General features: G+C 35.9%; 1 protein-coding gene and 2 long non-coding RNA genes across 7 annotated transcripts; 2 read left to right on the top strand and 1 right to left on the bottom strand.

Annotated features, from left to right (window-relative positions):
- Window positions 1-223: 223 nt before the first annotated feature.
- Window positions 224-1,738, top strand: LOC140806113 (uncharacterized). Its single transcript, XR_012112450.1, has 2 exons — window positions 224-1,551; window positions 1,665-1,738. It is a non-coding gene; the product is annotated as an uncharacterized lncRNA (long non-coding RNA).
- Window positions 1,739-4,251: 2,513 nt separating this feature from the next.
- LOC140804801 (uncharacterized) lies at window positions 4,252-6,994 on the bottom strand. Of its 2 annotated transcripts, XR_012112205.1 has the most exons (4): window positions 6,574-6,994; window positions 5,412-6,196; window positions 5,187-5,328; window positions 4,252-4,824 (listed from the first exon to the last, which is right to left on the bottom strand). It is a non-coding gene; the product is annotated as an uncharacterized lncRNA (long non-coding RNA). The 2 variants fall into 2 exon arrangements; XR_012112204.1 differs by having other exon boundaries at window positions 5,187-6,196.
- A 357-nt stretch (window positions 6,995-7,351) lies between these two features.
- LOC140805774 (uncharacterized) lies at window positions 7,352-12,987 on the top strand. 4 transcript variants are annotated; one of them, XM_073162078.1, is made up of 8 exons: window positions 7,352-8,104; window positions 9,943-10,095; window positions 10,311-10,418; window positions 10,552-10,653; window positions 10,768-10,884; window positions 11,693-11,812; window positions 11,904-12,236; window positions 12,694-12,987. In XM_073162078.1, exons 1-8 carry the CDS (start codon window positions 7,577-7,579, stop codon window positions 12,940-12,942), a joined length of 1,710 nt encoding a protein of 569 aa, XP_073018179.1. In that variant the 5' UTR covers window positions 7,352-7,576; the 3' UTR covers window positions 12,943-12,987. The 4 variants fall into 4 exon arrangements, with proteins under 4 accessions (XP_073018179.1, XP_073018177.1, XP_073018178.1 ...); XM_073162076.1 differs by having other exon boundaries at window positions 7,353-8,104; window positions 11,675-11,812; XM_073162077.1 differs by having other exon boundaries at window positions 7,354-8,104; window positions 10,320-10,418; window positions 11,675-11,812.
- Window positions 12,988-14,314: the final 1,327 nt, after the last annotated feature.

Here is a 14,314-nt window from a genome sequence, read left to right as displayed (position 1 = left end):
AAGTTAACACCGAGTCATGAGACAAGGAGAAGAGGCGGAACTAGGATGAAACTCCTCCTCTGAAATGAATCCACACAATTTAAATGTAATTGAATTCCATATTTTTAAATTCATTCGAACCCCTTTGAAATTAGAGTAGGTATCTTGTGAGACGGTCTCACGAATATTTATCTGTGAGACGGGTCAATCCTACCGATATTCACAATAAAAAATAATACTCTTAGGCCTTGCTTGGTTGGGTGGATAAAATAGGTTTGGGTTTTTTCCCTAGCTAATCCGACGTTTGGTACGTTTGTAATTAAACCCATCTAATCTAGTGTTCAGTGGACTATGTTGTATTAGGCTGGTTAATTTAAACTCATCGCATGGCCCAGAATTATTAGTCCTTCTATCTATCCAACGTCTGTTTTCCTATTATACCCTTTTCTATCAAAAGAAGGCCCACAAAAGACCCTTCCTCTAACAAAACAAGAGCGTACAACGGAAGAAAGGGGAGTCGCTTAGGTCTGCGCTGTCTTCGGCCAAATCTTCCTAAATCAGGTAAACAATGTTTAAATTCTTGGATATTTACTTGAATTTGCAGAAGCTTTTGTAAAAATGAATTTTTGTAAAGTACCTGCCCATTTCTTACTGCTATTTAATTGAATCTTTCGTTTCTGATATTTTTCCTGTGCCGAGCTTTTGTTTAGATGTCATCAATTTCATTTCATTTCAAGCGAACACGAACTCTGAGTAACCAACTGTCCATTTCTTACTTCAGACTCTATGCTAGATGTGCTTCAAGAAATCAATTTTGAAATACTCATGGTTTGGTTAATAGTAATAATAAATACTGCGCTTACTCCGGACTTCAAATATATGTTCATTTTATGATGTGATGTGTTTTGTAATAAGCCCTTGAAAATTAAAAATCTGGTGTTCACCCTACTGTGTTTTTTGACAATGTATGAAATTGTACGGGGTATTTGTGAATGCATTTTTAAATACATGTTAAATTATATTTTTTTTTTGAAGTATTTTCTATAGATGACCATTATGCGTAGACACATTCTACTTTTTGTGATTCTTCACCAAATCATGTTTCGATCCTTCTTGATTATGTTACTTTTGAGACGTCATCGATTGAAGTTACGTGCGAAACGACTTTGCAAGACGCGTAGACCAACAACCTCCTACAGCATGACAGAAAGATTATATGTGCAAATTAACCATTTGCACCGGATTATTGAAATGGGAGATGTTCAATGTGTGGTGAACTTGCGAATGAATAGGAATGCATTTGCACGATTGTGTTACTTGCTAACTAATGTTGGAGGTCTGGTGGAGTCTCCATATGTGCGAATTGAAGAGAAGGTCACCATGTTCCTGTCTATATTAGCGCACCACAAGAAAACTCGAGTTGTTGGTCATGACTACGTACGGAGTGGCCATACAATAAGCACTCATTTCTATCAAGTGCTCCGAGCAATTCTAATGTTATATCCTATACTACTGGTGAAACTGTCCCCTGTCGATGACGCTTGCAGCAGCGAATCTTGGAAATGTTTCAAGGTAAGCTCAATCCATTGTTAAATACTTGTACAATATTAACATACACGAACTACTCATGTATGAAAAATTTGCTAGTTACATTGATGCTGCTCTTTTATTGTTAAATTGTACAGGGATGTCTTGGTGCTTTGGACGAAACCTACATAAGTGTACGTGTACCAACACTGGAGAAGGCCCGATATAGAACCAATTTGTTTAATCGATACAAATTGTGCAAGAAAATGCACTATTGCAGTCAACGTTCTTGGTTTGCGACCGGGACATGAAGTTTATATATGCACTTACGGGGTGAGAGGGCTCTGCAGCAGATGCTCGAGTTCTTAAATATGCATTGACTCGTGACGAGACATTGAAAATTCCAAGAGGTTTTCTTACTAATTTTTTTTTATTACTAACTGTTACGTCTATGTTTTATTGCTTACATAATTTTACTCACTCGTGACTCAAGATGCAAACATTGTTATTTATTTCTTCATAAATTTACTGCTTACATAATGATACTAACATAATAACAAATTTAATATTTTTAGGTTGTTATTACCTGTGTGACAATGGATATGCAAATGTAGAGGGATTCTTGACTCCGTACAGGCGAGTACGCTATCATAGAGATGCTTGGGGAAACCGTTTAAATGGCCCATAGAATTATAAGGAGTTATTTAATTGGAAACACTCGCATGCCCGCAACGTAGTTGAGAGAGCCTTTGGTTTGTTGAAAAAAAGATGGGTCATACTTCGAAGTCCATCGCTCTATCCAATAAAGACAAAAAACAGAATCATAATGGCATGTATGTTGTTGCATAACTTCATCAGGTCTGAAATGCCCGATGATCCGATTGAGGAATTGAATGATGATGTCGTAAGTCCGTCAAATGAGACACAAGATGATTTCATCAACAGCTTCGAGTCATCGGATGAGTGGGATATGTGGAGGGAGAACCTCGCAATGTCGATGTGGAACAATTTTAACTAAAAAATTCGGAATTTTGTATTCTGTGTCGTTTGAAGTTTTGCGGTTATGTAGTTGTGGCATTTTATGTTCATTAGCTTTAAATGTTGAGAACGTGATTGAACTTTCTGTTTTTCTGTTTTTATTAATTCTTCCTTTATTATGTAGTCTATTTACGTTATTACATATGTGATGGTCACTCATTTAACTTCTTCTGACATGCTTAACGAGATGTATGTAGTATTTGCAGGAAAAGCAGAACGGCAGTACAAACATCGTAGATATGGAAAGTGGAGCAACTTCCGAGAATTGTGTTGGGAAATTCAAGAAAGCTGATAAGACAAGACGTAGTTGGAGTGAACGTGAAGAAGAGTTGCTCATACAAGCACTGAAAGAGGCTTCCATTCAAGGTTGGAAGAGCGGCAATGGATTTCGTCCAGGCTATTTATCTTTCCTTGAAAATCGTATGAAAGTTGCACTGCCTAACGCAAACTTACGTGGCAACCCACATATTAACTCCAAAAATTTCATGTGTGGAAGAAATTGTACGGATCTCTGGTGACAATATTAGGTAGAAGTGGCGTCGGATGGAACGACACAGAGAAGACCATTGAAGCTTCAAACGACATATGTGAAGCATTAATTAAGGTACTTTTGGGTTCAACATACTCTACAATTTTGTTGTCTACCAATGTTATGTTGATACTGTAGATATGAGCGTCGATGATTTGTTCTCTGTTGACGAGGGAGCTGCTGAGTCAATGTCACAGTCTCTTACACCATCATCGCGACCTACATTGACTGCAAACTCGAAAGGTAAGAAAAGGAAGCAGGTGGATGATGATGATGGTGCGATAGTGGAAGCCATAAATAATTTCGCCATCATCACGAAAGATACAATCACCGACCTTATCAAACAATTGGCTACAGAGAAAGAAGCACGAGAAGATGCGCAATGCACAGGAAAATCTGTTAACGGTAATGGCTACAATTCACGAGTTGAGCGAGGACGAGAAAGTGGTAGTTATTGAGTTACTGGTGGACAACCCTACCAAGCTGTCACTGTTTTTGCGTTTGGGTGCTGCCGGAAGATTGAGCTTAGCGAGACGGTTGCTAAGGTCAAGTTGAAACTCTGCCTTTAAATGCAGCACTTTTGGGGTAATGTTTAGTTTCCATGCAATGCTCTTTTGTCAAGTACTGAAATTGTGTGAATGTAAAACTTTCGTTAACCTTTGTTCACTCATTTGTTGTTGTGAATGTGCGTCAATGAAGAAGTTGTATTTTGGAGTTTCACAAGCTGTCACAAATTTGTTATTTCGGCAATAATTGTCGAAAGCAATTATTGTTATTATTAAAAATTTCTGATGCAAACGAGTAATAAATAAATGTGTGTGGAATTTGAAGTTTGAAATTGGAATTTTGATTCTTTAAAATTTCGTTTGATAGTTGGAAACTCCAAATGATTATTCTACTACTCCATTTGAACTTCCCAAACATCGGTTGTACCAAATGATTAGTGAAATACTAATTCTTGTACTCCATTTGAACTTCCAAAAATCAGAGATATCTGCAAAATATAAAATATTAATTATCTATTATTTTCGTTGTGTAAATTGATTAGTGAAAAATTATTTTTATATTAAAAAGTGTTATAGGAAAAGTGGTTTAATTTTTTACAACAACCACTCGTGCAACAAACACATATGTTGATTTCGAAATCTGCTAAGTACACAAAATGCTTCAAGCTATATACTTAAACAGCATAACTTCAACACAAGTTAATGAAGTTTCAGCATACAAACGTAGTACTAATACGTGCATACACAATCGATTGTCACACACCATTATCACAAACAACTCTTGCCCACCTAACCTTCAACTACATATCTACAACGATAATACAATCCAAAATAAACAAAAGGGTGGTTACAAGACCGCGACACTTACTGATTAGGGGAACATGTTTGTCCACGCGTGTCGTCCGATGATTCGATAATGACAACCGGTACACAATTATCTGTACCAACACGCTTCTTCATCGAGCTTGTCTCTGCAATACAACCACGCTTCTTGGTGGTTAAATTCTTCGTTTGTTCTTCGTAGTACCTATGCGCAACCTGGTCAAAACTCTTTGTTCTGCCTCCTCTTTTCTTCAACGAAAGTGTAGGAGTTGGTGCCTCCATTTTTTGGTTCTTCGCTGCATCTGCAAGTTGATCAGCACCCTCTATCTCTTCATCTGATAGTGGGGATATCACTGGTACTACATATTTGCTGGTAACAGAAGGCTGAGAGTAGCTAGGGAAAATCACAGACATTTTTTTTTCCTACAAACACAAGGGGATGTGTTATTCTCGGCTGAATGAGTTGCACACAGGAGTTGACAGTACATCACTCCCTTAAGTACACAACAAATTGCAATTTTTTACACAACAACCTACCACATTAAATGTCATATCCTCTGAAGATATCAAATTTGAGTTATTTTACATTGTAGGCAATATAGGTCAAACTCTATTCATAGACATTAATTTATATTCAGTATATGACAACTCATAAGAATGACAGACGAAAGTTGACATAAACTAATTAAATAATTTTCAGAAGTGCATTTAAACCTTACCCAATCAATCTGCCCACATGTTCGTCAATGAACATGACAAGTGTGAAAAAAACATTTACACCTAACTGACCTTGGGCTGCAGATAGAAGTTTTGTTCAGTTCACTTTAATTGTTAAAAAAATTGCCTCGCACTGAGTAAGCAGAAATCATCAAATAGTCTTGCACCTTAATCTGTGGCCCTTATTCGTCCTCTTCAGCATGGAAATTCCTGTAAAAACATTTTCTTAAATAAGTTTATGTTAAATTTGAGAAAATTAAAAACATCTCAAAATGGGAGAATGGGTTTCTTACAATCATCTTACCATGGCTTCGTTGCATTCGGTACATGGCCTTACTGTTGAAGCTAAATTCATTGATGAAGGTAAGAAGACAAATGTAATGTTGAAAGTAGATGGTAAATTATATTGAACATTAGAGTAGAAACTAACATAAAATATAGGATTAACATTAGGTGAATGAAAACAGCAAAAAATTACAACACTATATCACATATTCGACACAACACATCAAAATGTTATCCATTTGGCAACAAGATATTACAAAATAACAAACCTACACACAACATATTACTTACTTAGAAATAATAATCACAAGCATGAAAAACATCATTACACAAAATAATGTGCAAAAGCAACCAAAACAACAACAAACTTGTTCCACAGAAAAATGTGTGTGCTCCACTGCATTGCTGGGTGTCCCGGATGTGGTGGATGGCATGTTCGACTTAGTTTCAACGTGGTGTTTCGTGTCAATTGTGTCGGCATTCTTCAGAGTAGAAGAGTGTGAACTACAAGCTGCATTGCATGCTTGTGTGTGCCTACGAATTGTAGAAGGACAATTTGGATTTCGTGACGAAGTTGAACCCATTTCGAATTCTGTGGATGTTACGTCATTGTTCCCAGAAACTTTTTCAACATTCAACTCATCGTACCAAATGAATCTGTTCCGATGTTTCAATCCGGCGGGACATTTAAAGTAATATTGGCCCAGTCGGGTGGAATATTGACATGCTTCACGTAATAGCATATACCCATTGCCGCACTCACATTGTGGTGGTGTCTTGACATCCATGAAAGCTATGACCAAGATTAATTGAATGAATTTGAAAATGAGTGACATAGATACAGATATGTCGTTGGAATAAAGTTTTACACAAAACTTTTTCGACAACTACAAAAAGTTTTGTAAACCTAAAAACTTGTCAACTAGTTATCACCTTCCCCAGAAGATTTGAAAATTACATCATAACCAAAGAAAACCAGATAAATAAGAGTTCATTAAGCTGTCAACCGTACACCCATAGAAGTTGCAAAATTGACTACCAGCTTCAAGACTTACACAACACGAACTGTACAACAAATAAAGCAGCTTCATAAAAGAAAATCTAAAATTTTGTCTAAAATACTCACTTTCACGGCCTGTAAGAAGCTTTATTTGTTGTACAGTTCGTCACTTTCACGGCCTGTAAGAAGCTTGGACCTGTCATCTACTTCGGCTGTGGGCTTCACCTGCAATTTCGTCTAAAATATTGCGATGTCGATCGAATCTGAACCTGGACACTACAATTTCACTCCTTCGGCTCTCGGATTCACCTAGAACACATCAAGATCCAGACATTTTCAAGAATAATTCACGAATCTATGCGGAGCTTTTACGGTGTTGTCGGATAGGGTTTCAATCGAAGATATTGTGCGGCGGATATGAGTAGAAGGAAATGTGCGGATAGGTAAATTAAAGATCAAGGTGGCCTTAGTAATAAATGAATAAGTCAAAGGGTAGTTTGGGTAATACATGTTAAGTCAGTATTTAATCACACTTTTAAGAATCTCACCAAACACACCACCACCTTACATCATATATTACATTTCAATCACAATCATTTTTTTTATCATTTACGTACTAATCATTCGTTTATTTTATCCTTGTACCAAACGCAACCTTAACATAAAAAGTAGTACTCTTAGCATAAAAAGTAATACATTTTCGTGCATGACCCAAATAAGAGATCTGTCTCACAAAATACGACATGTGAGACCGTCTCACATAAATTTTTAACTTGAAATTATTACTTTGGAAAAAAAGGTCAGGCCTTTGTTTAGTTTTATTTTAAGCGCGGTGGAAGATTTTTTTAAAAAAAAAAAAATTTAAGGTCAAATTTTTTGTTTTATCTTTTCTTGAAAATCTTTTAATGAAATAAATTTATAATTACAACTTTTAATTTAAATATTTCCCCATTCTTCGATCCCTCCGCTAAAGTTTCCTCTCCTCCCTTCTTAAACCCATTGTCCAGGAATCAATCCCTGTCTCACATTCGTGCTCCGTACCAAATTCCTCTCAAAATTCGAAGTAATTCTCCTCAAGAGCCTAGAATTTCGTTGATGGGATTTGTGCGTACGTCTGTGTAAGTATCATGGCAGCTGAGTTTTTTGGTCAGTGAATCGTTTTGACAAGAAACAATGGCGACTTCTGCATTCAAATCAACGACCAAGAGAACTCCGATACGAGGTAACTCAAGCTCCGAAGACTCCAGCAGCGGTAGCCGCTCTCTCCGCCGTTCTCGGAGTCTCAGCCGATTTTCCCGGCCGGTCCATCCGGAGTGTGAGACTGAACGGCCTGTGTCTGATTACAACAAGACCGGGTCTAGGGGGAAGTTCGTCAACACACTGAGGGGGTCGGCGGCGTTTCCGGAGATCAGCTTAGATGATCTCGCTCTTGAGTTCTTCGGTTCTTCTTCGAGGACTGAAAATGAGAGCGATGGAGGAGGGTTGAGGGAGAGAAAGGAGAGGGAGGGCCGTTCGGTTGAACGATGGGCGAGTGATACGGCGTCATCCAGAAGACGGGGGCGTTCCGTATCCAGGAGCCGTGGGGATAGCATTTTGAATAGCTCTGCTTTCGAGGGAAACAGAATTGTTTCTTCTTCCGATGCTGGTTCTCGTCGTCGAAGGTCTTTATCTGTGGCTCGCCATCAGATTAGCGATTCAGAGGTGACTGCATTTTCATGTTTTTGTTTTTTTGGCATGGTTTCAACTCAGAATTGCATGAGATATTGTTACTGCATTGGTTGCTCAAATTTGAATATTAAATGAAGAGAGATGACATACTTGGAATTCATTTGATAGCTCAAATTTTTTGAATGTTACTGATGCCAAAATAACGATTAAATTATATGGAAATTCAAAAACTTTAGCTAAACATAACCAAAGGAATCAATCATTGAGAGAAACCAAGTGTGAGATGTTTAAGAAGTTGATTTCATTGTGCATCATAATTCTATTTGTTATTTAAATATATCAATCGAATTTCTATTGTTCGTCTTTCATTTTTATTACAAGTTTGTCTAAATTTTGCCAAGTCACCCTTTTTTATTTGATTAATCATGTCTGAGGTCTAGTCTAATTAGATATTTAAATTACCAAAAACAGACGAACAATGATAGTTTAATGTCTGTGTTGGAATTTGACTCATTTATTAAGAAGGCTAACATGGCGTAGCAAGCGATATCTACTACAACCATGTCTCAAATAATCAGTCAATCAATGTTAGAGGTGACTGATCAATATATAAATGTACTATTTAAATAAGAAAATGAGCCTAGAAATCAAATTAATTGAGCCATTAATTCAAGAGATATAGTGTTGCGTGTGTTACATCAATTTACTTGTAAAAAAATTTGTTTATGGATGTAGTGAAAAAAGCAGTTGAGAGATAAAATAATGTTGAAAATAGTAGTAAACCCTTCCTCAGCATACTTGAATGTGATCTCCTAAAGAATATTAAAGAATGTAAAAAGAAATGCTATATCCTGCTAATATATATATTTTTGTTACTATGAGTAATATCTGTGATTGGAAGTTCTCTTTGTTGGCCAAAACCTCGTCCTATTTTGTTTAGGAGAACTATGTCTAATGGAATTGTTGCGTTATATAAATCGCACCACCCGGGCCGTGCAAGACATTCAAAATTTCAGCTGCTATTTCTGGCCTCCAGTTGGGCATTTGCCTGAACATCAGTATTACTCAATTTTGTTGTTCCCTGCATGTCTTCAATTTTTGTGTGACATGCTTAATCCTTTGACGTGGGGTCTATCCAGCATGCTACTCGTCATCGGACTAATCCAATATTTTCATCCTCTTGTCCAGCACTCTTGACAAGTGCAAAATTTGTTTCCTTGATTCTGTGTCCACCCATTTCATATATTTATTTTTTACCTCTGTAGCGATAAGTGATAACAAGTGCAAAAAAGTTTAAAGAACTAAACAAATCATGATATTATTTCATGTGTTAAACATAGGTTGCATCTTTCTATAAAAAAAAAAACATGGGTTGCATCTACAATCTGACAACTAGACAAAAAAATTCCACTTCATCAAGGGTTTGGGAGTGGTTATTAGGGACATAATGAGAAATCAAAATTAGTGACTTTTACTGTTCTTCCTGCTCCAGTGGTCAGGTCCATTCCATGATCTTGGCTCTATAAGACTTGAGCAAAGTACAACAAAACTCAAGCAAATGGATAATGATTTTGGTATACATCATGTACCTATATCAACACCGTGCCAGTCATGATTAACAACATTTGCACCAACAACAGTCTACATTCAAAAGGTTTTTAAGATAAACATACTGACATGAGAGCTAAAAACATCCACCACAATGTGTGATACTAATGTTGCCTGGCTTGTTTAACAATTTGCTCAGCCACTGCATATCGTGGATAAAGGCATCGATGCAAGATATTCTTTTGAACTTTCATACCTGAAATATGTATGAGGTTCTTTTTCTCAAAAGGGTCAGATAAGTTGCCGTTACATTTGAATGACAGAGCGAGGTTGATTATACTCGGAGTTCAAGAAAACATTCTAATGTGAAGGCTTCAATTGATGGGAACAACCAAATGCGTTTAAGTTCAAGCAACAGGCGACTTGGACGATCTCGGAGTCACAAAGATCTTTCTCTGTCACACGATGGTTACTCTGTAAGATCTTTATCCCTTGTCTATATGTTGTTTGCTATTGTGCTTCTTATGTTAATGTGATGGCTACTCTACATCTGTTCTTTCTCACGTATTTTTCAGTGAGCGTTTCTTGTCAATCTTGACCTCTTTTTCCCTTTATTGTGATTGCATTTCAAATTGAGCTTTGTTAAATTTATTATATCAAACTAAAACTCCAATTACGACTTTACACCGAGATCTGTCAGAGTCAAGTTTATGTCCTCACTGATGATGAATCAAAGGACACTCGTTTTGGGAGAAACGGAATTGAGAAGATAATCCACACAGTTTATGCTCAGAAAAAGGTTGATTTAACCTTTCTTGTTCGATTTAATTGCTATACATTTATGATATAAATTTTGTGGGTAAGATGGTAGACTATTGAAGTTCTATATCATGTTTTTTTAATATTTTCTTTTATATTTGTTCTTGCTTCAGGCTGAGCACCCTTCAGATGATGTTCCAAATGGTGGACTATATGAAGCAATGCGAAAAGAAGTGAGACATGCTGTTCAAGAAATCCGAACAGAACTAAATCAAGTGGGCTAAAAGAAATCAATTTTCTGAAATAATTCAAAATATCTGTTCTTAGATGGTTTTGTGAGGGTAAAACACTAATTGGTTCTTCTTATTTAACTATTTGTCTATGTAAAGGCAATGGGAAGAAATCAAGCAGCTTTAACTGGTGGCGACTCCTTACAATCAGACAATTCCGAGACCCTTCCAGATTTGTCTGTTCTCAAAAAAATATACGCAACGAAATTTGAGCAGGTGATAGCTCTCGTTTTTTACTTTAGACTCTTTCTGGTTAGGTTCCTGTTAGATAAGTGGTTTTTACTCTACCTTGTAAATTATGGGTAGGCAGAAGTTGGCTCTGGAAACTATCAAATACAGATCTAGAAGTGATTTGGCTCGCATAACATTGAAATGAGTTACAACTGTGAATTGTAGTTTCTTAAAAGCATATTGTCTGTTGTACATTTGTGTGCTTTCTTAGCACTCCATTGACTTGTTTGGATGTAGGCCTTCCAAAGAGAGCCCCCAAACCCAAAAGACTAGGTGGAAGTGTGAGATTGAAATAATTGGTTCAGTCTGACAGTTTAATTTCAAATCCTTGGAGCCTCTAATCCAAACACACAACCACAGTTTAATTTCAAATCCTTGGAGCCTTTAATCCAAACACTCAGGTTGTGTGATTGTATTCTAGAGAATCAAATGACAGTAGTTTCATAAAATATTCTGTTCAAATGGAAGAATGATGGTTCGCAAACTTGTGGATAAATTTCGCACTGTATGTTATTAGAACTAACTACTTAAAAATTCTGGGAAAAAAAACGAAGGAACCTAATTCTTAGGGTTGTTTCCTGGAATCAACTCTTCTGATAATTTTAAACAAACCTGAAGAACTAGAGTTCAAAATACTCTTTGTTTTTAACATAAAAGCATTGTTATCTGTAGGGTGTGTCAAAGTTATAAATTTAATAACTCATTATTGCGAGACAGAATAACTTTGCACTGAAATCCTAAAACAAGTGATTGAAGCATTCTCTCAAATTTATAGTTGGAAAAACGCAAACAGAATCTTTCGTCTGAAATATTGTTCGAGGAGCAACGAGATCGAGATGCCCATAAGATAGTCAAAGAACTTTATGATACAAGGACTTCAGCTGTAGAAGAGCAACATTTACAAGCCAGAAAGGTATTTCCGTCATGCGGTTTTAGTCCTATAAACTGTTTGGTTTTAGTCTAATTTTATCGTTTCTAACGGTCATGCTTTCTTGGTGTTGAAGAGGAGTAGCGACAGAAATTGGATGTCAAAACAATTAAGTGAAGAAGCGGAAAGATATTTCGAGGGCTTCATTTCTAATGTCGATACAGACATATCTTCATTGGATGGAGAGAGAAGCGACGGAGGTTCGACTTTAGGAGGGAAGGAAAGAGACGCCGCAATAAATAGGAATGGACCTTATAGTACTGTAGGATCTATTTCTAGTCCTATGGAAATGGACGGTGTTAATTTGCCTTGGTTGCTGTGGGAAACCGGTCATGATGCTTCTCACTCAGGCAAGAACAAGGCACAGACTCCTGTTACTCCAAAAATTCTGCATTGGAACTCAGAAAAGGTTAATTTTGTGTCTTGCTACTAATTTTTTTGATCGTGTTATTGATTTCAATTTATGCATCTCAGTGTTGTACTATCATAATTTCATTAACCTGATCTCAGTCATTCAAAACATATTATTGTAGTATCGTGAATTATGGAACACTTTAGTTGTGTTATACATATATGTAATTGGAAAACCATCTTTTTGACGGTCCAACTTACCTTGCCTATTAACAACTAAACCAGTGGAAGGTTTTGATTCTCTACGTTGTGAAGCCGATATTTTACCCTATTGACATTTTGGCCCTAAGCTTTACAAAAAAAAAATGAATGTTTCTTATAAAATTTTCAATGTTTTAACTTAATGATTCAATCTGCTGAGGTGAATTTCTGTTTTTTTTTTCCTTTTTCTTTTTGGATATCGATATGTTTTTCACATCCTTCATCAATTTTAACGAAATCAGTGTTTCATGCAGGACGTCGTCTTAAATGATCCCGGTAGTCATTCTGCTAGCAGTCAAGGAAGTTGGAGCCCAGGTCGTTTTTTCGGTGGGCTGACGAATAAAAGAGGTGACACAGGAAAAACTAGAAAAGTTGGTGACTCGCGCTTTGATATGGCCGAGTATGATAAACTTCCCCATAGTGAAATTCTGTTTGAAATGTATAGGCAGCAAAACAGAATCAATTCTGGTTGTCTATTTATTTGTTCTACTCAACTTCTGTAAACACTTGACTTCTGGATTGGGATAATTCCTATCTTATTTTTTCCATCAGAATCTCTTCTTTTTTGTTTTTGGAAAATTTGTTTCGATCTTGTTTTTGATTATCAAGTAATTAGTTGTCCATTTGAAAAATATTGTATCGAGTGATAATTGAGACTAACAGTTGCTTGTAAGTAATTTATTTATATATCATCATATCCAAAATTCTGCCACATACAATCCAAAGCATTAGCGAGCACAAGACATTAACGATATATTTGGGAGAGAATAGTTTGATCATCACTGCAATTCTGGTTATAATGAATTTATGAACAAGAGGATAAGATAATGACTTAGTTTTCAAAATCTATTTTTGGATATTATCAACAATACTGCACCATAAATTTTCCTGATTTTTTAGGATATTTAATTTACCCAAAAAAAATGAATATCGCCTCTGTTAAAATCCGTAAATCATTAAAAAGATTTGTTTCTTCAAAGCAAATCATTCATTAAATATCCTAAAAGTTAGGAAGATTTATAGTACATGTCTGTTAATATTATCTAAATATAGATTTGGAAAACTAACGTGCTTATATTATCTCTTATTCATTTTAATAGAAGTCTACTTACTTATTAGTCATAATTGTTCTATCAATAGAATGGCTGCCCTAGAAATCCAGGCTACGATCCCTTCCATGCCTGAAAAGCCATCCAAAAAACCCACCATGAAAGTAGTTATCATCGCCTATATCGCCGTGGCTTTGTGCTATTTCCCAGCTGCATTTGTCGGTTACGTCGTTTTTGGAAACAGCGTAGATGACAACGTGTTCGGCGCTCTAAAAAAACCCATATGACTTGTCATATATATATATATATATATATATATATATATATATATATATATATATATATATATATATATATATATATATATATACCGTACACACCTATGTGAGCACTGATGAGGTCTCACTCACCTATTGGATGTGATGAAATATAAAAAAATTGCGCATCCAATGGGTAAGTGACACGTCATCGATGCTCACATAAGTGTGCACGGTAAGTGTGCAGCATATCAAAACTATATATATATAAATATATATGTAAGATAGATTATTTAAAAAGGTCTCCTACAAATACTTATAATGAAATTCGGTCATACATTGAATGTCTTTAAAATTAGCCTCTAATCCCACTCAAAAAAAAAAAAAAACAACAAAACAACAAGAGAACTTGCTTTTAGTTATATTAACATTCAAGTATATCCTTTGGGTCATTTTTTAAATAGCACACATTAATCGAGTCAAATAAGATAAATTATCTTAAAATGTTCTTCAATGAATTAACATAATCAATTTTGGCCTTAGATTACTAATCAAATTTGCCATTCATT

Source organism: Primulina eburnea, chromosome 11, assembly GCF_022965805.1.
Source record: "Primulina eburnea isolate SZY01 chromosome 11, ASM2296580v1, whole genome shotgun sequence".
Lineage (NCBI taxonomy): Eukaryota > Viridiplantae > Streptophyta > Magnoliopsida > Lamiales > Gesneriaceae > Primulina > Primulina eburnea.
This window is presented reverse-complemented; position numbering and strand designations above follow the sequence as displayed.

Excerpts from the sequence above, each read along its gene's own strand:
- LOC140805774 (XM_073162076.1), top strand. The coding sequence starts at position 7,577 with ATGGCGACTTCTGCATTCAAATCAACGACCAAGAGAACTCCGATACGA. Across the intron at positions 10,885-11,674 it reads ACGCAACGAAATTTGAGCAG|TTGGAAAAACGCAAACAGAA; the intron begins GTGATAGCTCTC and ends TCAAATTTATAG. Across the intron at positions 12,237-12,693 it reads TGCATTGGAACTCAGAAAAG|GACGTCGTCTTAAATGATCC; the intron begins GTTAATTTTGTG and ends TGTTTCATGCAG.